The sequence below is a fragment of the Neofelis nebulosa genome, chromosome 9, assembly GCF_028018385.1.
Source record: "Neofelis nebulosa isolate mNeoNeb1 chromosome 9, mNeoNeb1.pri, whole genome shotgun sequence".
Lineage (NCBI taxonomy): Eukaryota > Metazoa > Chordata > Mammalia > Carnivora > Felidae > Neofelis > Neofelis nebulosa.
In genome coordinates this window covers 39,229,290-39,254,032 of record NC_080790.1, presented here as the reverse complement: position 1 = coordinate 39,254,032, position 24,743 = coordinate 39,229,290, and the positions used below count along the sequence as shown (strand labels likewise).

General features: G+C 47.9%; 1 protein-coding gene across 8 annotated transcripts; it reads left to right on the top strand.

Moving 5' to 3' along the window:
• Positions 1–531: 531 nt before the first annotated feature.
• On the top strand, positions 532–22,762 carry THNSL2 (threonine synthase like 2). 8 transcript variants are annotated; one of them, XM_058683385.1, is made up of 9 exons: positions 534–680; positions 8,501–8,733; positions 10,250–10,444; positions 10,852–11,004; positions 15,033–15,263; positions 18,423–18,571; positions 18,674–18,799; positions 21,003–21,154; positions 21,554–22,762. In XM_058683385.1, exons 1-9 carry the CDS (start codon positions 676–678, stop codon positions 21,777–21,779), a joined length of 1,470 nt encoding a protein of 489 aa, XP_058539368.1. In that variant the 5' UTR covers positions 534–675; the 3' UTR covers positions 21,780–22,762. The 8 variants fall into 8 exon arrangements, with proteins under 8 accessions (XP_058539372.1, XP_058539371.1, XP_058539373.1 ...); XM_058683391.1 differs by lacking the exon at positions 534–680 and adding an exon at positions 6,687–6,838; XM_058683392.1 differs by lacking the exon at positions 534–680 and adding an exon at positions 6,859–7,023.
• The last annotated feature ends 1,981 nt before the right edge of the window (positions 22,763–24,743 follow it).

Sequence of the window (24,743 nt, the reverse complement as noted above, 5' to 3'; positions counted from 1 at the left end):
GAAGAAAGTTATGCAGCTGCAGGTTCCTTTTCTACATTAGAGACCACTTCAGTCTATGCAGATTTTCTAGTTCTCGATCTGCAAAGAAAAAAGCAAAAAAAAAAACAAAAAAAAAACCCCAAAAACGTGTTCTCATTCTGAAGCTTGAAAATGTCTTTGCTAACCACTGTTTTCCAGGATGGTTAGCTTAGCCACCAATTATGGGATTTTTCTTTAAGTTTATTTATTTATTTTGAGAGAGAGAGAGCATGTAAGCAGGGGAGGGGCAGAGATAGAGGGTGAGAGGGAATCTCAAGCAGACTCCCATGCTGTCGGTGCAGACCACAAAGTGGGGTGAGATCATGACCTGAGCCGATACAGAGACTGAGATGCCTAACTGACTGAGCCATCCAGGCGTCCCCAATTATAGAATTTCATATCAGTCTCCAATCAACTTTTGCAGGCTGGCCTTTACTAAATGAGTAACCAATGACATTTAGGTGGCTGACAATTTAAGCAAACCTTTCATTTTCTAGCATTTTCTTCATTCATCCAATAAGCATGTACTGAGTGTGGCTGGTGATTGTTCTAGGTGCCAGGGAGAGAGTGGTGGATACGACAAATAAGGTCTGTGTCCTCGAAGAGCTTCTATTAGAATAGAGAGAGGAGAAAACAGCCAAGAAGCACATAAATCTGATGCGGTAAGTGCTACAAAGACAATGGAACAGGGCGATATGGTGGTGACGGGGGGTGGGGGGTGAGCTCTGAGGGTGCTCGGAGGCCATTCTGAAGTGACAAACAGTATCTGCCATCTCACTCCTAGAAAAGAGAGGTGGCTGTCACACCTACCCAAACTGGCAAGTATTAAGAGCTTGAGTGGGTGGTGCTGGGCCCAGGGTCCAGGTCAGAGAAATCTCTTGGGCCATGTGGGCTCAGAACTAAATTCTAATAGTGACGAGAACTGCTGAGGATTAATGAGTCATCTCAATGGGCAGATGTGCCAACGGCCTATGAAACGCCTAGTTTCAGGGCTCCTCTACTGTGATGCCAACCCCATGGCATGTGCAGTAACATCGGGTTCTTGCCATGTCCTCCCCTGGGGGTTGGGGGTGTGGGAACTAGTGCTAAGATGCTGCTCTGGCTGCTTTTTCCAGGGAACGATCAACTGTTTCTCTGATCCAGAAAACCCCATGTCTCCCGTCAGGAGATATACCTAAAGTGTGGCAGGCCAGCCTGTGAGCTTCCAGGGAGGGTGACGTCTCAGACCCTTCGCGGTTTCCGACTTAACACCAGGCTAACGAACAAATGAGTCCCAGGGGCACTAGTTGGGTCTATTCCTTATAAAAGCTGTCCTGGAAACTGTCCCAGAGCTTTTAGCTTGTATCTCACTGGCCCGAACTTGGCCACTGGGTCACCCCTAAAGGCAGAGAAGTTTGAGGCACACGTGACGTTTCTAACTGCACATCTTGCCACATCAGAGGAGTAGGTGAAAGTGGGTGTTGGTCAAGCATCTCGCGGTGGTCTGTCCCAGGATGTTTGTAAGGTAGCTTTTACACCGCTATCTTTCCCAGACTTTCAGAATTTCTCATCAATGGAAAACATCTTTTCCAAGTCCCAAGCAACTTAGAGTGGTGGCGGGATGAAAGGGAAATTGGATGCTGAATTGGGGGTGAATCCCGGACGTGCTGCTGTCTCATCGCGTGCCCTTAGGCAGGCCACAATCTTGCTGAGTCTCAGCTCCTGAAAATTGGAAATGACGTGGTGATTGGGTGGGTAAATGGGCTAACATATGTGAAGATTCTTAGGAAACGTGAGTCCAGCTGAGAGAGCGGAGGAGCAAAGGGCAGGTCCAGCACCTGTCGGGCAGCATGGAGCCAGGTCCCCTCCCAGAACAAAGCAACAAGAGTCCGCTCCCGTGACGTGACGTATCCAAGTCCACGTACAGCGGGCACAAGACCTCCCATCCTGACAGCCAACGATACCCATGACTGCGGAACTGTACAAGCAATTTACAATTATTACCACTCTGAGAAAATATGCAGAACACACAGGGTCAGTGTGGGCAATGGTCTCGAAATAATGGAACATGAGTCCGGGCTTTTACTTAATTCTGCTTCAGTGGAGATCATTGGGTACGCATGATTTCCTATTTGCATGAACAAAAGTACCTTTGAACTTGGCACAGATGCTTTCTTTCATGCACACAGAGCAATGCTCAGCACGGGCCAGGGGGAGGGAAAAGACACTACCGAGAAACCAGCATCCAGTCCTTATAACAAACATCTCTTATAAATGCACACTCTGCTCAAATGGTAAGAAAGTATCACCTGAAATGACATTAACTGCAGAACTATTTGTACCTTTCTCAGCATTTTCTGCAGTTTTCTCAAAAGTTATGGAGTAAGACCAGATATCAGAGTGGTAAAAGGTATCTCTGACCTGCATTAATTATGCCCCATTGACTGCTATTCCAACTAAATTAGCAATGGAAGACTATATTTAGAAGAGCAGAAAAGAGTGCATACTACCTACACAGAGGAAACTTCCAGCATCGGAAAAGGCTTGCTTGTTCTTTTCTGAGTTTTTAGAAACGATTTCTAAAGTTGTTTGCTGATGGATTAGATTATGTCTGGATCAAAACTCTGATTGTTTTGTACTCCCAGTGGGAACAGCGTGCCCCTTCTCAGGGCTCAGTCTGCCCTGTCAGGCCATCAAAGCTATTTTCCTCTGGGTAGCTCTTTTGGATAATGTGCCCTGATTCCTAGCCAATTAGTGTTTATGTTTTTTTGCACTTTTTTTATTATGATATAATTCACATAGCATTAAAATCACCCTTTTGGGGCGCCTGGGTGGCTGAGTTGGTTGAGCGTTCGACTCTTGAGTTTGGCTCAGGTCACGATCTCACAGTTTGTGAGATTAGTTCCCTTGACCGTGGAGCCTGCTTGGAATTCTCTCTCTCCCTCTCTCCGGTCCCTTCCCCGGCTTACACATGTGCTCCCTCTCTCTCAAAATAAATACATAAACTTTATTTTTTTTTTTTTTTTTTAAATTTTTTTTTCAATGTTTTTTATTTATTTTTGGGACAGAGAGACACAGAGCATGAACGGGGGAGGGGCAGAGAGAGAGGGAGACACAGAATTGGAAACAGGCTCCAGGCTCCGAGCTGTCAGCACAGAGCCCGACGCGGGGCTCGAACTCACAGACGCGAGATCGTGACCTGGCTGAAGTCGGCCGCTTAACCGACTGCGCCACCCAGGCGCCCCTAAAAATAAATACATAAACTTTAAAAAACATCACCCTTTAAAGTGTACAATTCAGTATTTTGAGTATATTACAAATTTGTGCAACCATCACCACTGTCTAAATCCAGAACACTTAAATTATTCCCTAAAAACACCCTGTCCTCATTAGCAGTCACTCCTTATTTTCCTTTCATCCAGCTCCTTGAAACCACTACTCTCCTTTCTGTGTCTATGGATTTTCCTATTCTGGACATCTCATATAAAGAGAACCATACAAGATTTGGACTTGTGTGTCTGTCTTTCACTTAGCATAATGTTGTCAAGGTTCATCCGTGTCATCGCATGTTCATCCATGCTATAGTATCTCTTTTTGTGCTGAATAATATTCCACTGTATGGATATACCACATTTTGTTTATCCATTCATCAGATGATGAACATTTGGGTTGTTTCCATTTGGGGATTATTATGAATAATGCTGCCATGAACATTTGTGTTCAAGATGTTGTCTGAAGATATGTTCTCAATTCTCTTGGGCATGCACCTAAGAATGGAATGGGTCATCAAGTAACTCTTTTAACATTTTGAGGAGTGCCAAATTGTTTTTCAAAGTGGCTAGACAGTTTACATTCCCACCAGCAATGGGTCTCGGTGTGTGTATGAGGATTCCAATTATTCCACATCTTCACCAACACAATTTCTCCGATGCAAGCCACCCTAGTAGGTGCGAAGCAGCATCTCATTCTAGTTTTGATGTGCATTTTCCTAATTACTAATGGTATCTTTTTATGTGCTTGTTGGCCATTTGTAGATCTAAGTCCTTTGCCCATTTTTAAATTAGATTGTCTTTTTATTATTGAGTTGTAGGGGCTTCTTATATATTCTGGAGACTCAACTCTTAGCAGATTTGTGATTTGCAAACATGTTCTCTTATTCTGTAGGTTGCTTTTTCACTTGCTTTTAATAGTGTCTTCTGATGCACAAAAGGTTAGCCCAATTTGTCTGTTTTGTTGTTGCATTTGATGTTGGTCTCATAACTAAGAAGCCTTTGCCTAATCCAAGGTCTCATGAGGAGTTATAGCATAGTTTTATTCTAAGAGTTTTACCATTTTAGTTCTTACATTTACGTCTTCTGTCCATTTTGAGGTAAATTTTGCATACGGTGTGAGATAGGGGTCCAAATTCACTCACTTGCATGTAGATGTCTAGTTATTCCATCATCATTTATTTAGAGATTATTCTTTCCCCACTGAAAAGTCTTGGCACTCTTGTTAAAAATCAGTTGGCCATATGTGTATGGGTTTATTTCTGGACTATCAATGCTATTCCGTGGATCTGTATGTCTATTCTCGTGTCAGCACCACACTGTCCTGACTACCACAGTTTTACCAGGTTTTCAACTCAGGAAGTATAAGTCTTCTGCCTTTGTAATTTCTTTTCAAGACTGTTTTGATTATTCTGAGTCCCTTGCATTTCCATATAAATTTTAGGATCCACTTGTCCATTTCTGAAAGAAAGGTAGTTGGAATGATACTCGTCAGTTTTCTCTCGATAATTTGAGACTTTATTTGAAACTCTTAGTTACAGAGTCAGGAACTCAGAAGAATGAGGGTGATTCAGAGCACTTGAGCTTAAATATCACCCCCTCTCCTCAAACAACTATTGCACACATTAAGTAAAACAATTCTCAATTTAGGAGGTCAAAATGCTCAGACATACCAGGCATGTGTCTCTGAATGCCATCTTTTCTCCTCTTTGCCTTGCTGCCTTGCCTCACCAGAACTCCAGAAAAAGCCTGAGTGCTCGCCTGTGCTCTGCACAAATGGCTGGCAGGCTTCTGGCAGGTCACTTGCTTCTCCAGCATCCTGTGTGTTCTCTAATCTTTGCAGAGGGCTCTGGCCCCTAGCTCCTACATCCCACTACATGGAGACCACGGTAAATCCGCTGTGCTCACAGTCTTGTAGAAGCTTCCCTTAGAGGACTTTGTAAGGACACATGGAAGAAAATAGCACCGCAGGGGCCCTGGGGCTCTGCTTTGAAAATCATTGGCTTCAAGGCCACAAATGGCTACACACTCAAATCTGTAAGGTCAGAAAGCAAAATAAATAAATAAGAACAATTTTTCATCTCATAAAAACTAAACGGTGGTCTAGTGCAAACGTCTCTGAGAACGCCACATTCCTACTATTCCTGCTTAGAATTCAGAATTCTGTTCTCTTCATAGTCTGCACAGAAGTTTTTATTCTCTGTAGCTGCATTGTTCTGAATGTCCTGGGCCAGGAATTCCTAACAAATTAGACCTCTTCTTCCCTGAGCAAAAGGCTTCTCTCCTTTCTGAGGGAGTCAGACGATTTATAGAAGAGCTTCTGGCCTCCCCTTCTGCTTACAGAATGATGAAGAAGTCTTGCAGGCCTCTGGGAGTCTGGCCTGGTGGCAGAACTCTGTGGAAGCTACTTTTGTCCTTGTGGAGTTTTTGAAACTCCATCCTGGTTGGTCACGAGCATTGTAACAAACACAGCTGTGTCTTAGGGCCTCTTTGCCAGGTGCCTCAGTTTTCCTGGCCTTTGTATACCTGATATAAGGGATGGATACCCTTGGGGGTTTTGCCTGGCCTGTATCCTTCTCTGGGAATGGCTCCCTGGCATATATGTGAACTCCATGACCACCGTCCATTAGCTGAACAGGGGCTAGTCAGACTCTCTCCTTCTGGAATCTGAGACCCATCCAGACTAGAGTTGGCCAATGGCAGGTACGTGGACTCGTGTAGATATGTCAAATGAGCACGTGTGGGCCAAAGTTTGGAGAGAGGTAACTTGAGTAAGCAGAGACCACAGGGTTAGGAGAATGTCATAGATAGGAGGAAGAAAGGAGGAGGGCAGCCATCCAAGTCCACTGTCCCCATGAGTCCCAGCTGGGCCTGCTACACTGACCAGGCCCAGCCCAGAGGCACAGACTAAATCTTAGCTGACATCTGTGCAGCTCGGCAAACTTTGCCTCCAAAGTGGCTTGGGACCCAGAAGCACGAATATGAATCCAGGGGCATTTGCCATATCTGGAGGACAGTTTTTCAAGTGTCTTGCTTCTTTTTTAAAAAAAATTCTTTGGGGAGGCACTTCACTCTAGACTAGATCTGTACTTGCTAAAAAGTGTTTTCTGACAAATAACAGTCGAGCTAAAACAATGCCATGTGTCCGTGTGGATTCCGAATTCCTAATGTGCTAGCCCCAGTCTCAGGAACAAGGAGTTTGTCCAGTCGTCTGATTTTGCAGGTGAGAAGCATAAAGCCCAAAGAAGATAAGGGCTTCTTCTTTCCATCTTGTTCTGTCTTCTAATCTGAAAAAATAAGGTTCCAGGGCTGCGATGAAGATTAAGAGACTGAATGTAAGTGATTAGCGAGGTGCCTTAAAAACATGCCAAGTGAGCTGCTCCCTCACTGCCGTGCCCTTTGGCGCCCTCCTCCCCCTCTTCCCGCGCCGCTTTCTTCCGAGCTCGGCCTCACTCCCCCGCGGCCCTTCTCACTCGCCCGCAGAAGCCTGAGGCCTGCGGCCAAGTCCAGCGCGCACGGCCGAGCCCCCACCCCGCCGCCCGCCAGCCGCCGCCGCCCGCGTCCTGGACCCGGTAACCGTCCCCCCCCCCCCCCCCCCCACACCCGGCCCAAGCCAGCCGATTCCGGGCCGGGATCCGGGGTGGCGCCGCTCGCTCGCCGCGGTGACCAACCCCCGCCCCAGCGGCCGAACCACCCCCTTCCAGGCCGGATCTCCTCCCCGCGTCGGCTTCTGGCGAATCCAGGCGCCCTCCCCGCGGTAATCGGTAGCGGTCTGTCTGCGCTTTTGAACTTCTCTCGGTTTCGCTCAACCCTGACTTCCGCGTGGCTGTGTCGGCCTCCCTGCCCCCTTCCGTAGTCTAGGTGGGGCACTGTGCTCAGATTTGGAGGACCTGGGAGGGTCGAGGGTTTCCGAGGCTTGGAGCCTTCCGTAGGGGCTCTGCGGTACTCGGACACTGAGAAGTGTTTTCAGAGACTGGGAGCGTGCCTTATCCTGCAGACCTTATCAAAACCTCCTTCCCTGACCCACGGCCTGGATAGCCGAAGACTGGTACCCGGTGACCTTAGACAGGCAGGGGCCTACCTTGAGCCTGCTGGAGCCTCCACCCTGAGGGGCCCAGTCTGGGCTCGGAGGGCAGAGACTCAGCTGCTGGGGTCCAAGTCCCGGCACTGCCCCGCCCTTTATCAGAAAATTTCTTTGCCTCCCTGGGCCCTTCCTGAACTGTTTCCTGGCCTTGGGGCTTTAAAACCAGACCTCCTGAATTCACTGTCATGGTCCAGAGAAAGGTATTCAGAGCTCAAGCTCAGCTCCTCAACATGGCACCGGGCTCCTGAGAAACTAACTTATGTGACATTGTAACCAGAGTTAGCCCTTGGGTGCCCTTGGGCACTCCCCCTGGCCACAACCCCAGTCAGAGTCCTGAACCCACCCAGGGCCAGTCAGCCTTAGCTAGACAGTATTAAGGGTAGCTTTTCAGCACTTCTAACTATTCCAGGGTTAGGCTGAGAAGTAGGGCACTGGTTTTCAATTAGCTTGACCAAATCCTAGTTTGTCTACCACTGAGGGGATTCCTGGGACAGGGGACTTCCGGTTTTAAAACTGGGAAGGTCGTGGGCAAAGTGGGATAAGTTGGTTCCTGTATTCTTAACCCTGGCTGCACGATAGACTCACCCAAGGAGTTCTCATATAGGGGTTCTAATTTGATGGATTCAGGGAGGGTCCCAGATAGGAATATTTTTTTATAGCTCCCAAGTTGATCCCAACAAACTACCAGAGTGAGGAACCACTAGGTTATGGGCAACAATGCTGTAAAACCATTGAAGGTGGCTATTTTTTGAACAGAAGTGGACCCAGACATTTCTCAAAATGGTGGTCCTCTCCTTATCAAGAGGGCTATCCAAATGGCAGTTGCTTTATTATTGCTGTTATCTTTCCCCAGTTCCCTTATTCCTCAACAGTGAGGACGCACAAGGCTTCTCCTTCCCTCGAATGCCTCAGTATCCCCTTTCCCAAGGTCAGCGAATTTGCCTCATTTGGATTGGAGAGGCCATGATGTGGACAGTTCCCGATGAAGCTGGCATGAGACTCAACCGGGCTCCAGTCTCTCAGTCTGGGATGCCTACCCCAAATGAGTCGTGGTCTAGGGGCTAGCCGAGGGTGCTGTGTATGCTTCAGCTTCTCTCTGTGGGGTACTGAGCTTGGAGAGCAGGTGCCTCTGGGACTTTTCCCTCTGCAGGCCACCAGGGATGCGGTACATCAGCACTCGGGGAATGGCCCCCCGGGTCGACTTTGAGGGAGCCCTCTTCTCTGGCTATGCTCCTGATGGGGGTCTCTTCATGCCCGAGGAGCTCCCCCAGCTGAGCACAGAGACCCTGCGTCAGTGGAGTACGCTGTCCTACCCCGGCCTGGTAAAGGAGCTGTGCACCCTCTTCATCGGCCCTGAGCTCATTCCAAGAGATGTCTTAAATGGTGAGCACCCCCCAGCCTCCCTACTCTCCCACCTAACTCCCCAGCCAAGCCAGCCTCCCCACAGAGCTGCAAATCCATCACTTAACTCCTAGGAGGTTTCTAGTCCTATTTCCCAAACTTCGAATTTTTTTTTCCAGATTCTGGAATCCCAGAAATGGAAATCTCCCCAAAGAGTTCATCCATTCCATTCCACCTTCCATCTCCAATAAAATGAATGCCCCGTGGCATCTGCAGAGAATTTTTCCCTTTCATTTATTGTTCAAAACCCTTTTCAAGACTAGACATTTCACCAACATCCTGAGATGCTTGAATAGTGGGATGCTTCCTGCCTGTATGTAAAGCGCTTAGACCCTCAGATTGCTGTTTTATTGCCTTGAATGGTAATTTTAGAAGGGACTTTGAGAGTATCCTGGACCAGCTCCTCTCAAAACTGGAATATACCCATGGGTTGCCCTAGGGATCCTGTTAAAATGCAGATTCTGATTCAGTAGGTCTGGGGTAGGCCCAAGAATTCTGCATTCCTACCAAGTGTCCAGAAAATACTAGTGTTGCTGGTCCATGGGTCAAACATGTGATATAATCACAATATAATGGTGAGAGTGGTGAGAGCTTGGGGCTGGGAAGAAGAGGGCCACTCAAAATGTGGTCTCATGGCAGTGATGGCATTGCCTGGGCACTTAATCAGAATTCTCAGACTTCTTCAGGCCTACTGAACCAGAATCTGCATTTAAAGATCCCAGGTGATTGGTTTGCTAATGAAAAGTTTGAGAAGCATTACCTAAGATGGCCTGCCTTAGGTAGGATTATATGTAAACCATCCCAAGGTTCCGGTATCACAGATGTGAGATTTAGTATAGGAAAAACAAATAAAGAACAACCTCTCTTTAGAAAGGAATATTATGGGGTGCCTGGGTGGCTCAGTCGGTTAAACTTCTGACATCAGCTCAGGGGCATGATCTCCCGGTTCATAGGTTCGAGCCCCATGTTGGGCTCTGTGCTGATGGGACCCTGCTTCCGATTCTGTGTCTCCCTCTCTCTCTGCCCCTCCTCCCCTTGCCCTCTGTCCCTCTTTGTCTCTCAAAAATGAATAAACGTCAAAAAAAAATTTTTTTAAGGAAGGAACATTAGAAAAGATGAGACATGGATTTGTTTGTTGCACAATTGTTTAATCAAACTTCTGTTGGCATTCACACACACACACACACACACACACACAGAAGAAATCCAAACAATGAATTTTACACAAAAAATGGAAGTCTGATAGTGTCATTTCTCTTCTCTGGGGCGCATCACTATGAGGAATCTATGGACGGTGTGGTTCATGTCTTTTCAGACTTCTTTCTCAGATTATGCAATTATATTCATATACAGTATCATTTGGGGTAAACATTTTTTGCCCTCTCATCTGGTAGCAGGAGATAGGAACTTCAAATTCAAAAGTGTAAAGAGACAAGAGAGAGAACCTGTAGAAGAGATAATGCCCTTCTTCCACCATCCAACCCCTCTCCCCTCACAGGTCTGATCGACCAAGCCTTCAGCAGATTCCGCCACAGAGAAGTGGTCCGTCTGTCCAGGTTGAGGAATGGGCTGAATGTGTTGGAGCTGTGGCATGGCATCACATATGCATTTAAGGACCTGTCCCTGTGCTGTACAGCACAGTTCCTGCAATACTTCCTGGAGAAGAAGGAGAAGCACGTCACTGTGGTCGTAGGTGAGCCCCTTGGGGGCCCTGACTTGCCCGCATCCATCCACAGGATGCCCGTCATTGATGTCTCTCAAGGAGGGTGTGTTACTGGTTCTTCTAGGGCAGGGTTTATAACCTTTTCTTGTGCCATTGGCCCCTTTGACAGTCTGAGGGAGGCTATGGAGACTTCACAGAATAATTTTTTTAAGTACACAAAATATGTAAGATTATATGGTACCAAGTACACAGGTGCCCTGATTTCTATCCCTGGATCTCTAGGAGGTTAATGGACCCCAGATTAAGTACTAGGTTCCTACTCTTCAGGTATTTGAAATAGACATTGTCTCACATGGCAGCCATGCTTTAGGGGCCACGTCTTTCCTTTTCTGTCTCCCCTGTTCTAAAGAAGAGGGTTATTTTTGCTTCCTATCCAGGAACGTCTGGGGACACAGGGAGTGCTGCCATTGAGAGTGTTCAAGGGGCAAAGAACATGGACATCATCGTTCTGCTGCCCAAGGGCCACTGCACGAAGATTCAAGAGCTCCAGATGACAACAGTGTTGAGGGAGAACGTCCATGTGTTTGGAGGTGAGTGCTGGGATGGGAAAGCGTGGCCCTGCCTCATGGGGGGGTCTGTTTGGGGAGATGAGCTGGAATAAAATGGTCAGTTGATTGGTCGATCATCCTTCCTCCTGCCTTTTCTCTGTCCTTTCCTTCCTTCAACCATTATGAGGTTGGTATATGCCTTGGCTTAGCTCTGGGCAAGCTCTTGGCAACACGGTTTCATAAGCTGTTGGAGGTGACGAGTGCACAGACCAATACTGTCAGTACAACCTAAGAAGTGTAGGCTGAAAACCATAATCCAAAGATTGCCACCTTTATGCAGGTTCAACCTCCTGGTGCCTTATATACAGGCAGCCACCAGACCCATTCGCCTGAGCCAAGTGACTTGGGTTTTGTTCCAGGACACGGGAAGTTTAGAGGGCACAAACAAATGTTAAATAATTATTTCTTAAATGTTTATTTATTTTTGAGTGCGAGAGCGTGAGCGAGCAGGGGAGGGCAGAGAGAGAAGGAGAGAGAATCCCAAGCAGAGAAAGAAAGAGAGAGAGGGAGAGAGAATGCCAAGTAGGCTATGCACTCAGTGCAGAGCCTGATGTGGGACTCAAACCCGTGAACCATGAGAACCTGATCTGAGCCGAAACCAAGAGTCAGACGCTTAACCGGCTGAGCCACCCAGGCACCCCAGCAGGTCTAAGTATTTAAAATAGGAAATCAGTTAGTGGTACCCATTGCTAGAGACACCCTTTCCTGAGCCACATCAGGAATTTGGGCATTTTGTATTTGCAGAAACACAAAAAACTATCTCCTTTAATGTCAGGACATCTATTTTTTAGAAATCGAGACTGTGGAAGGGTGGGGTGAGCTTGAGTGGAGCCGAACACTTTTATTTCCACTTCTCACACCTAGCTAGACCCCAGGTAGCCCCAAAGTAGGGGCGGGGATATGAGCAGTAGGGGTCTTGGTGAGGTTTTGTACACTGTATACACCGTGGCCTTGGGGAAGCTGTCCCAGTGGTCTGGTCTCGTTTGGTCACTCACCTGGCAGGAGAGCAAATGTGGTGGCAGAAGACAGTCCTCCTACAACTCGCCTGGTCTCCTGGTATGATCCCATAGAGCATGTTTGCATAGGACACGGGCTTTGTCAAGGAGCAAAGCGTAGTGCAAAGAAACCTTCCCCATGGGAGTAGCATGAATAGCCTTTGTCCATTTGTTCAGAAGTAAGCAAAAAGCCCCTTCTACTCTTTCCTTTAACAAGCACATCCACATCCCAGTGAAAGGTTCTGGGTTTAGCTAATGCAGGTGTTGGCAAAATCTTACACATTAGCCTTGGTGGTTGGCCGTATTTGGCGCGTTTTTCTGCACTCATTGCAAAATTTTGATGTGTGATATTTGGGCTCCTGAGGGTCTCTGTTATACCCTAAGCACTGAAATTGCTAGTGATGGGTCCAGGGCTATCTTTGCCTAGAATCAAAGCAGAGAGTAACCTTTTGTATTTCTGTCTGCCACCTACTCCCTTCTTGCCTTGAACCAGATTTTGGAAGACTTTTATCTAAAGGCATGGGGGTCGGGGAGCCTGGGTGGCTCAGTTGGTTGAGTGTCCGACTCTCGATTCTGGCTCAGGTCATGATCTCACCATCATAGTCTCATGGTTGTAAGATCGAGATCCGTGTCAGGCTCTGTGCTTGGCAGGGAGCCTGATTAAGGTTCTCTCTCTCCCTCTCCCTCTGCCCCTCCCCTGCTCTCTCTTTCTCTCCCTCTCTCTCTCTGTCTCAAAAAAGAAAAATAAATTTTAAAACACGACACGTATGTAAGCTTGGTGCCTGACGATGGGGTGAAGAATGGTGCCCATTTGTAAAATAATGGTAGAAATGTCAATGGCATTGAGTGCAAATCTGTCGTAAATGTATTATTGCTGGAGCTCAAGGGGGCATTTCTGTCGTGCACATGCTCTGAGCTTCAAGAAAATAAGGCAGCAGACTTTAGAGAAATGAATTTTTATTTCTAAATAGCACCGTTCAGGTTGTTCCTTTCCTTTCTGGAGTCTTCTGATTTGGTTTCTCGGAGGATGTGTGTTAGTTCCAGAGCTAACAGTGGGTACGTATTTTCCCTTAGACCAGTGAGCTCAGGGAGTAGGGATGGACCACCTGGATTGTTGTGAGTTGGACACTGATGTTTTATAAAGTCATTAATTTCCAGGGCACCTGGATGGTTCAGTCGGTTAAGCCTCCGACTTCAGCTCAGGTCATGATCTCGAGGTACATGAGTTTGAGCCCCTCATAGGGCTCTCCTCTGTCAGCACAGATCCTCTTTCCCTCTCTGCCTCTCCCTGGCTTGTGCTCTGTTTCTCTCTCTCAAAAATAAATAAAACATTAAAGAAAATAAAGTCATTAATTTCCGTATATATTTCATACTTGGTTTTTTTTAAAGAGAATCCCTTTTTTTAAGTTTATTTATTTGAAAGAGAGAGAGAGCATAAGTGGGGGTGGGGAGGGGCTGAGGGAGAGGGAGAGGGAGAGAATCCCAAGAAATCTGCTTGCTGTCAGAGCAGAGCCCAGCGTGGGGCTCGATCCCAGCACCCTGGAATCATGACCTGAGGCAAAATCAAGATTTGGATGCTTAACCAACTGAGCCACCCAGGTGCCCCTATACTTGGTTCCTCTTAAGCAGAGAGTAATCAGCAAGTGCTAGGTACACATTATTTGGGATGTTTGGGGCCAGATGTAACAGAATATCTAACTCAGACCAGCTTGAACAAGAATATTTTCCAGCTTACGTAACTGGAAGTCTAGAGGTGGGCTGGGCTCCTGAATAGTTGATTCAGTGACTCAACAGTCCCTCAACAGGGACCCAGATTCTCTGTATTTTCTGCTCTGCCTTCCCCAGTCCTAGGGCTCCTTCCCCCTTGTGTATATGGTGCTTACTTAATGTAGCCAAGTCTCTCTTCCTGTGGGTCTGTCTTAAGAGCAGTGAATTTTTTCTGGAACTCCAGCACACATCCCCTGGTGCATGGATCTAGAGTCAGCCCCCTAGCCTCATTGCTGCTACTCAGTGCGAAGGGTGGGATGAATAACAACCTCAGTGCCTACTCTGGCACTTCCCACGGTAAATCCCAAGTTTGGATCCAGAGGAGAAATAGACCCAGGTTTCAGATAAGAGATCCATATTGGCTTGATTGCTAGTTGGGCTGGATTGAGGAATGCAACTTGGACTAGTAGCCAACTCACCCATAAATTTAATGAGCAATTCATCCATAAATTAAATGGGGTACACACCCAGCTCATGGAGGAAAGGTCCATGCCAGCTTCCCTACCACGTAGGAGCAGGGAACAGAATGCCTCTCTGTGATCTGAGAGAAGAAGGGCAGACCGTATGGCAACAGTGGCTCTTTACCCCCACCCGCTGGTAGAGGACCGTGGAGTGAAGAAAGGATCAGCCTCTTGCCACCTCACGACCTCATAAACCATCTCTCCTTGTTCCTAAAGAGCGGGGAAGGTGGGCACGGATTATACAGAGGAGTCATTTTCCCAATATCCCAGAAGGCTGACATTATATGTCTAACTTATATAGTGGTAGAAATGTTGGGGGCGCCTGGGTGGCGCAGTCGGTTAAGCGTCCGACTTCAGCCAGGTCACTTTCTCGCGGTCCGTGAGTTCGAGCCCCGCGTCAGGCTCTGGGCTGATGGCTCGGAGCCTGGAGCCTGTTTCCGATTCTGTGTCTCCCTCTCTCTCTGCCCCTCCCCCGTTCATGCTCTGTCTCTCTCTGTCCCAAAAATAAAATAAAAAATGTTGAAAAAAAAAAAAATTAAAAAAAAAAAAAAAAAAAAAGAAATGTTGGAAATCTGACCACAAGAACACGAGACATGGTTTCTTTCCTTGAGTTGCTTAATTTTGCGTCTAAGAAGCCAGGCCAAGACATGGGAGAGCAGAAACCGAAGGTCGAGTGAAGGTCCCGACAGGATGGGCCCAGTGTGGGAGGGCCTTGTTGCAGGCAAGTGCTGACCACCTGGGGGTTCTTCATGCTCCTGAGAGCCACCCTCCACTCTCTCCCTGACAGTGGAGGGCAACAGCGATGAGCTCGATGAGCCGATCAAAGCTGTGTTTGCTGACGTGGCTTTTGTCAAGAAGCACAACCTGATGAGCCTGAATTCAATCAACTGGTCCCGGGTCCTCGTGCAAATGGCCCACCACTTCTTCGCTTATTTCCAGTGCGTGCCATCCTTAGACATGGACCCCCTGCCCCGCGTGGAGGTGGTTGTACCGACAGGGGCTGCAGGTAACCTTGCAGGTAAGGAGACCCCTGGGCAGAAATGGGCTTTCCAGAAAAATGCCTGTGGCCCTAGTCCTTCCCGCCACCCCCTCGGCTGCAACTATGAGGAGGAAGATTGAGTCCTCGCTCTGGCTCTGAAGGTGACAGGCAAGCCCTCAGCAAACTTCCCCCTGATTCCCCGAGAGGACATCCCGGCCTCTTGCTGCAGGAGGGAAAGATGGGCTCACCCCGCTCAGGAGAATGTGGGAAGATGAGATCAAAGTTCACCTCTGTGCTGGCCTGGCAGCTCCCTCTTCCAGAGATACGGACTTTGCTCCCAGCCTCGGCCAGCTGCCTACAGTGAGGGCACCTGGCACACCGTGTTCCCACTCCTAGAATCACTCCCCAGAGACTGTGTGAGATGGAAAGAAGGCTGGACTTGGGGTTCTGGCCCCAGCTGCATGGCCACGGGGCCGTCCCTTAGACTCAGCCACTCCACTACAAAAGCAACATCAGATAGCTTATCATATCTCTCAGGACTACTGCGAAGTGCACATGAGTCTTCACGTGTGTAGGTGAACTTTGTAAGGGTGAAGGGCTGTACCGCTGCGTGGCATTAAAATCGTCTTCCGGAATAATGATAAACATCCAGCACTTACTACCTAGCAGGCTCCGCTCTCAGTGCTTCTCATGTATCAACTCATTTAATCCTCACGTGCGCCTCTGAGGAGGACAGTCCTGTTATCTCCACTGTATAATGAGGCAGTGGAGGCACGGAGGGCTCGGCCAGCTTGCCCCTGCTTACACGCTGGTCAGCGGCAGAGCCAGAAGTGCCGTCCAGGCAGGCTGGCTCCAGAGGCGGCGTCCTCATGAGCTTGCCAGGCTGCCTTCTGACGGGCACTACCGTCTCTGATGGTTCGGTCGGTGGCATCGCTTCCGATGGGCGCCAAGCATGGCTTACGTGACACCATGAAAGCGTCTTAGTGGTCGGGAGTCTTCCTGACTTCTTCCACTCACACAGGGATGGGAAGAACGGGGAGCTGGCAGTCAGGCAAGGATCGGTCAGCCGCCGTGACCACCCACGGGGTGAAGCCCACCGTGCTCCCCATGTGCATCCCCCTCCGGTGAATGATGCCACCTGCACGTGCCCCAGTGCCTACCACAGTAGCTCCTACCTACCTCTGCTTCATCGGGAACCAGCTGTTTCAGCTTAAGCCCCTGGGTCCTACTGAGGGTCCACGTCTCCTCTGCCGTACACGGATATCATGACGTTTACGTGCAGATCCAGTGAAACAGAATGTGAACATGCTTTCGCAAAGTTCAGGGTGACGTTGGGGTGGGGTGGTGACCCCTAACTCCTCTTGACGACCTGCCAGAGATAGGCCACCCCTGGAAGTATGTCGTTACCTTTTTGGGCTCTCCCTCTCTCAGGGTGAGGGATTCCTTATTTGTTCCGTGCAAACAGGAACTGCAGCCAGGGTGGCCCGAGGGCGCCGCTCCGTCCTCCCAAGGGGCCTCTCCAGGAGGTGCCGTCTGGAGGCGCTGCTTCCAGGAGGCTGATTTCGGGGGGGCAAGACCATGTGCTCTGGACTTAGACCTCTTTCCAATCCTTGCTGTGCCACTCGGCAGGCTTGGGGTGGGTCATTTCTACTTCCCAGAACCTCCATTTTCTCTTCTGCAAATAGTAGTGAGCATTTAGGGGCACCTGGGTGGCTCAGTCAGTTAAGCACCTGACTTCGGCTCAGGTCATGATCTCACAGTTCATGAGTTCGAGTCCCGAGTTGCGCTCTGTGCTGACAGCTCAGAACCTGGATCCTACTTTGGATTCTGTTTCTCCCTCTCTGCCTCTCTGTCTCTCAAAAATAAAGAAACATTTAAAAAATGGAAAAAAAAAACCCAATTCATCCATTTAGAGTATACAGATCAATAGTTTTTAGTATATGTGCAGATTTGTGCAACCACCCCCAGTCAACTTCAGAACATTTTCATCACCTTGGAAAGAAACCCTATTCCCATTAGCAGCTACTCTGCATTTCCCCCTCATTTCCCCAACTCAACCCCTGATCTCTTTTGTCTCTATCAATTTGCCTATTGTGAACATTTTACATATAATAGAATCATACGATATGTGACCTTTTGTGTCCAGCTTCTTTCACTTAGTATGTTTTCAAGTTTCATTGATAGTATAGCACATATCAGTACTCCATTTCTTTTTCTGACTGAATAACATTCCATTGTGTGCATGTAGCACATTTTGTTTGTCCATTTATCAGTTAATGTTGATGTCTGGAATGTTTCCATTTTGAAACTGTTATGAATGATGCTGCTATAAACATTGGTGTGTAAGTTTTTGTGTGGACCCGTATTTATTTCCCTTGAGTATATACACCTAGGAGTGGAATTGCTGGGTCATATGGTAACTCTATGCTTAACTTTTTTGAGGAACCGTCAGACTTTTCCAAAGCAGCTGCACCGTTTTATATCCCCACCAGCACTGTATGAGGATTTCATTTCTCCACCAATACTTTGATTCTAGCCATCCTAATGGGTGTGAGACAGTATGTCATTATGATTTGGGGTTGTGTTTTCCTGATGACTGATGATACTGAATTTCTTTTATGTTCTCATTGGCCATTTGTATAGCTTCTGGAGAAATGTTTGTCTAAGTCCTTTGCCCATTTTTATTTTTTTTAATTAAAAAAAAATTTTAAGGTTTATTTATTTTTGAGAGAGAGACAGAGTGCGAATTGGGGGAGGGGGCAGAGAGAGAGGGAGACACAGAATCCGAAGCAGGCTCCAGGCTCTGAGCTGTCAGCACAGAGCCCGATGCAGGGCTCAAACCCACAAACTGTGAGATCATGACCTGAGCCAAAGTTGGACGCTTAACCGATGCAAGCGCCCTGACATTTGCCTACTTTTAAATTGGGCTATTTGTGTTTTTATTGTTGAGTCAGAAGAGTTATTTACATATTCTGTATGCAAGTCCTTTATTAGATATATGATTTGCAAATATTTTTTTTCTCATTCTGCGGGCTGCCTTTTTGTTTTCTTGAGAGTGTCCTTTGAAGCACAAATCTTCCAAAGCATAAAAGTTTCTCAATTTTGGTGGAGTCCGGTTTATCTGAATTTCATTTTATTTCTTGTACTTTGGGCGCCATCTCTGAGAAAACTTTTGTTCTTCTCTTCACTTGTCTTAAGCGGGGTGCATTGCTCAGAAGATGGGCCTGCCTATCCGCCTTGTCGTGGCAGTGAACCGCAATGACATCATCCACAGGACTGTCCAGCAGGGCGACTTCTCTCTTTCTGAGGCCGTTGAACAGACCTTGGCATCAGCAATGGACATTCAGGTAGGACCTGTGGGAAAGTGTGCAGGTCTGGCCCAGCTATTGATTGGTTGGGAATGGACAAGGACTGACATCAGTGTGGCCCCTGGCACCCTGCCTTTCCAGGTGCCCTACAACATGGAGAGAATCTTCTGGCTGCTCTCTGGCTCCAACAGTCAGGTGACAAGAGCCCTCATGGAGCAGTTTGAAAGGACCCAAAGCGTGAGCCTACCCAAGGAACTGCATAGCAAGGTCAGTCATGGAGAAAGCAAAGGGTGTAACCACGAAACCCAGTGTAGGCTTGAAAATCTGTCTAAGGCAAGAGGACACCTGTTTCTTGAGCACCTGCTATGAGCCTGGCCTTTTTGCAGTCTCTTTACAGGGACTAATTTGTTGAATGAAGAGAGGCAGTAGAGAGCATTGGTTCAAATCAGACAGGGGTTGGCTCTAAGCCAGCTGTGAAACCTTGGGCCAGTTTCTTAAACTCGTCTATAAAGTAGGGCTAATGAGAATGCCTGTCACAGCACTGTTGAAGATTTAAGTCAATTAATGCCCATGAGACACGTTGTATACTGCCTGGAAATATAGGGCTTAATACATTCGCTGTTAATTCTTTTAATTCATTATTGTCGATTTTTAGTAGTAGCAACAATTGGAAGCCACTTTGCCCATCCAGTATGAACAGAGGCCTGTTGAGCTTTTTTTTTTTTTTTTTTTTTTTTTTTTAAGGAAAAGGAGAAATTTTATTTCTTCAGAGTGGTAGGAATCTGGTTGGGAAGGATTGCTTTTATTTTAATGTAGCCTAGTGATGGTCCACTTATTTTACGTAAGAGAAAGGATTTCATATGTTGACATTGCCTTTAATTTTCTCTATCACATCCCACCAAGTCATCCAGACCGTGTGTATATCCAGTGACCAGGTCCTCACTGGCTCACATCAGCTCCAATCATTACAAAGTTCTTTATGTTGAGCCAGAATCTCCTTCCGACTTGTGCACTGGGGAGCAGTCCGATTCCCATACTTGAAGAGAATCTTTGTTTCTCTGCTGCGTCTTCCCGGTCCCTTTAGCTGTCCCTTCCATGACCTAATTTTGCATAGTCAAAGTCGGTCTTAAAGGGTTGTTCCCAGAACTGGCTACAGTTCTCTGGGTTTAGGCACCCACGCAGACCAGAGTGGAATTTCAATCTTTCTTGTGCTGCAACTTGTCGTCGTTTGCACTGCCATAGCAAAGTACCAGAGACCGGGTGGCTTATAAACAACAGACATTTATCTCTCATGGTTCCGGATGCCAGAAGTCTGAGACCGCGGTGCCAGCACGGTTGGGTTCTGACGAGAGCAACTTTCGTAGAAGTGGCGGACCGCCAGGGTCTTGTTGTATCCTCACATGATGGCGAGACATTTAGCTAGCTCTCCGGCCTCTTCTTATAAAGGCACTCATTCCACTCATGAAGGCTTCACCCTCATGACCTCGTTACCTCCCAAAGTCCCACCTTCAAACACCATAACGTTGGGATTAAGTTTTTAACATATGAACTTGGGGGAGGGAGGACGTAAACATTCTGACCATAATACAACCAAAGGTCAACTTACTTGGTTAACGGTTCGTGTTGATATCCCCAGTCCTTCTCCTCATGTAAATGAGGTGCTCCATGGAAACAGACACCAGATCCCACACTTCTTCATTCTCTCCCTGGCTGTACACGTACAAAACATCGCATCTGCTGGAACAGCATTCATTCATTCATTCATTCATTCATTCAACATATCTGCTGTAATCCAGGAACTGTGCTAGATACTGGAAGTACAAAGATAAAGAAAATACTTTCTCTGTCTTCTGTGAACCCTAATGGGACAGGTAGCTGTACAAATGATTTATAACACCCTATGGCGGCAGTCAAGTATATGCAAGGTGTTTGGCACCTCAATAGCATGCAGTAAATTTTCAGAGAATGATCAGATCAACCGTCCACACTGAGGGGACAGTGAGAAGGGAGTCTTCTGCTGTCTGTGGGTGGAAGGGGAAGGCTTCCTGGAGGAGGTGCTACCTGAGCTGGGTGGGAACTGACTGGAAGATGTTTCTTACACCCACAGGACAGGGATGCACCAAAGACAAGGCACCAGGAATGTTTGATTACCCTTAACCTTCTGTGTTTTGTCGGTTTGTTGAATAAGAGTATATACTAATTTGCTGATTCATGAGCTAATCCTTACTAAATTCACTGACTTGAAACTCGAACGGTCCTTCCCCCAAGCTGAGCGAATCAACTTAAAACTGGGAAGCCTGGGGAACCAGCTTTTTCTCTGAGCTGAAGCTGAGCTACTTAGTCTGAAGACTTCATCTGAATCTCTCGTGTTGCCTGGCTATGTTTTGTAGTGAGTTTTTGCTCGCTTTCCCTGGGTTACCCCCAAACCTGATTCCCACACCCCCCCTCCTCTGACCCTGGGCCCCGTCAGCTTTCAGGGGCAGTGACGTCTGAGTCAGTGTCGGATGAGGCCATCACCCAGACCATGGCTCGCTGTTGGGAAGAGAACAAGTACTTGCTGTGCCCTCACTCGGCCGTGGCCGTGAGTTACCATTACCAACAGACAGAGCAGCAGCCGCCCAGGTATAGGCCATGGGCTCCTGGGTCACTGGGGTACTCTGGTTTTCAGGGGCCCTTCTTTCCCCCAAGCAGAGGAGATGGGAGTCTGAACAAATGGCTGTACTGAGCATGACCGGTGCTGTGTGGAACAGTGCCCCGGGAACAGGGATCCCAGAGGAGGGTGTGTGATGTATTCTGGGGACAGCCACTGTGACAGGTGGTGGTTGAACTGGGCCTCCAAAAAAGAAGAGCAGTTTCCCTAGCAGTGTCATTGCAGAGATAAGTTCAAGGTACCAAGCGCCTGTCTTTTTCTCTTTCTTTCTCCCCTGTTCCTCCTTCTCCTCCCTCCTCGCCTTCTCCTTCCCTTATCTGTCCCTCTCTTCTCCCACCCGCCCTCCTGTTCCCACCTGCTCCATGCCATAGCCTTCCCCGGTGTTGTCTGGCCCCTGCCTCTGCAGCCAAGTTCCCAGAAGCTGTCCTGGCTGCCGGGCTGACCCCAGAGACCCCTGCGGAGATCCTAGCCCTGGAGAGCAAGGGGACACGCTGCACCCCGATGCGGAAGGGTGACGACTGGACGCTGATGCTTCGGAACACCATTGAGGACATAAGCTGCCAGCAGAGGGGTCACTTCCTGAATGCTCTGGAGTAGCCAGGCTGGATTTGACTTCCTTTAGGCTCCAGACCGCAGGGAGGCATGCCCTCTAAACTGCTTTGCACACCTTCTCGTTAAGAGTTGGTGTAGTTGGTTCTCAGGAGGTTGCTCAGCATGGTCTGGGGACCAGCTGGCTTTGCTGTGTTCTGGAGCAGCTCTGTGTCCTCATCGTGGTGGTGGTGTGCCTGCTTACTGGAGATGCTGGCTGGGGATGTGTGTGTGTGACGGGGTGTTCCGGATGGTGCAGGAGCGTCACTGCTGCGGCATGCCCGCTAACCGTGCCATGGTTCTCAAAGTGTGGCCCTTGGGTCTCCTCAAAATGCACACTGCCGGCCCCTACCCCCTACCTTCTCAGGCAGATCTCTTGGGGGGGGGGGGGGGAGGGACGTCTGCAGTTCTTACGAATTCCCTGAGTAAGTCCTCTGTGCACTCCAATTTGGGAAGCCCGAGCTGGGGAGTTTAGGTTGATATGTAATTTCTTATTTATCCATTTTGAGGTGTACTTTCTTTTCACGAGGGCATGCTTTATTGCTTCTACTGTTTTCACGATCTAGCCCTGCCCTGTCGGACTCAGTAGCCGCCAGCCATATGGTCTCTGAGCACTTGAAATGTGACTAGTATGGCTAACACACTGAATTTTTCATTTTTTAAAATTTTAATTGATTTACATTTAAATGTCTTGACTTCTTACATTACTTGATTCAGTTATTTAAAAAAATTTTAAGTGTGGTTAGAAAAATGCAAGTATGTGAATCAGCTTTTTCAGCTGTCAATTTTATGAAGTCTAAATACAGGTAAGTATGTCCAATGAAAATTTAGTGTTCTAATTGAGAAAGACCGTAAGTGCAAAATATATATTGGATTTCAAAGACGTCAAACGAAAAAATCAGAAGTACCTCGGGAATAATTTTACACTGACCACATGTTGAAAGGATAATATTTTGACGTATTGGGTTAAATAAAATAGATCGTCAAAATTAGTTCCATCTGTTTCTTTTCCTTTTACTAGGATGTTTAAAGTGATATATGTGGCTCGCCTTTGTGGCTCACATTGCATTTCCATGGACAGAAGTGATCTAGAACCTAACCTTGAACACGCTACACAGATAGTTGCAGGTTTAGTTGTATTACTGGGTTCACATCCTGTCTGAATCGAGGAGGGTGAAATGAGACCAACACAAACATGTGAAAGTCAACACAAGCCTTCTGCCCTGGATGTGATGGCAGGAGGCGGGGGGGGGGGTGGGGTGGGGTGGGGGGGCTGCTTTGGAAGGCAGGTGAGGCAAGCACATCATGGAGGGGGGCACTAGAGCTCACTGTTGCTACCATTTTGAGGGCTGCAGGGAGAAGGCATCCTGCCTCCCGAGCCCACTTCCCATGCCCTGAGGTCTAAAGGAGCTGGTCACCCAGGTTGATCTCTGGCTGCCATTCCCACAGCACAGCATGCCGGCCCCACCTCTCTGTGATGCCCAGGGAGAGAAGGAAGAAGCTGGAGGGCGTCCTCCTACTGGAGAACTTTACATTGAAGCATGGCATTCAGTACAAAAACGGAAGGGCAGGAATGCTGGACCCACAGGAGGATGGATAGAGCATTCCTAAAGGAAAGACTGTGACCCTTACAGATCAAAGCCCTGGGCAGTTTCTGAGACACTGTAATATCTATGTTAGCAAACATGATGGAGCCCCAGGGCCCGTTCACCCACCAGGCGCTAGAGGTCTGATGCTTAGGAGTCATGATACATTGAAAGACCTATGAAAATGCTTTCATTTCTTTTAAAATCGAAAGAAACAATGAATATAACCCAGCTTGGCTTATATTCATCTTTATACCAGCACAGTTATACAATAGAGTTTTAAACATTTTTTATGGAGGAAGAGGCCCATGACAGCAAAAGTGCCCAGGGCCCGCAGAAGTCATCATGTGGGTCTGATAGCGCCTACTATGTGCCAGGCAATGCTTTACAAAGTAACTACGGCAAAACCTTGGATTGGAGTGACTTGTTCTGAGAGTGCTCCACAAGACGAGCAAACATTCCTAATAAATTTTGACTTGATAAACGAGCGATGTCTTGTAATACGAGTGGTACGGGATGCCGAACATCACGTGATCACAACCGAGCCAATGGTTCTTGAAATTCACTCTGATAGACAAGTGCTTTGGATTACAAGCATGCTTCCGGAACGAAGCATGCTCGCAAACCAAGGTTTTACTGTAATTGAATCCTCACAGCCTGGGACGTAGGTATTGCTATTACCTGCGTTTTACAGACCAAGAAACCGAGGCACTCTGAGAGGTGAAGACCTTGCTGGGGTGGCACCACTAGGGGGCAGAGAGGCTGGAACCTGAACCCAGATCCTGTGGCTTCAAGTTCACTGTATAGTTTCCATCACACCGGGTCTTATGTAGCTGCTCTGTGGTCCGCCGGCTCTCCATCCTCCCCCCGGCTGTGGCCCTGCTTCCGGGGCCTCCTCCACCATCCCTTTCATGGATGGATTTGTGAACGTGGCTTTGCTTCCCTGAGAGGCCCGCCGGGGGCTGCTACAACCCCGCTTTGCTGGTCTGTCTAACCAGCACTGACCCTGGCACCCGGGGCCCACTGTGGGCCGACCTGAGCCACACTAGTTCCCCATCTTTTGCTGCCTTATTTCTGAGGGGCTCAGGGCAGCGTTGGGGTCATAAGGGTAACAAAAATCCCTGCCCTCTGGGTGGTTCAGAGACCTACCTATCCAGCTCTGAAAGGTCACCACACCTAGAAGAAGGGACCCAGAATAAAGCCACTGGACACAGCACAAATAGATGTGAAACATGAACTACAGGATGGTCTGGCCACAAGGCATCTTGGGGGTGAATGGAGGAGCAGGACCCGGGTGAGGGAAATATCCGAAGAAGCACCCACCATGTAAACATACACACAGCCCCGCTGTCCTGACACACACATACATCTACACACACACACACAC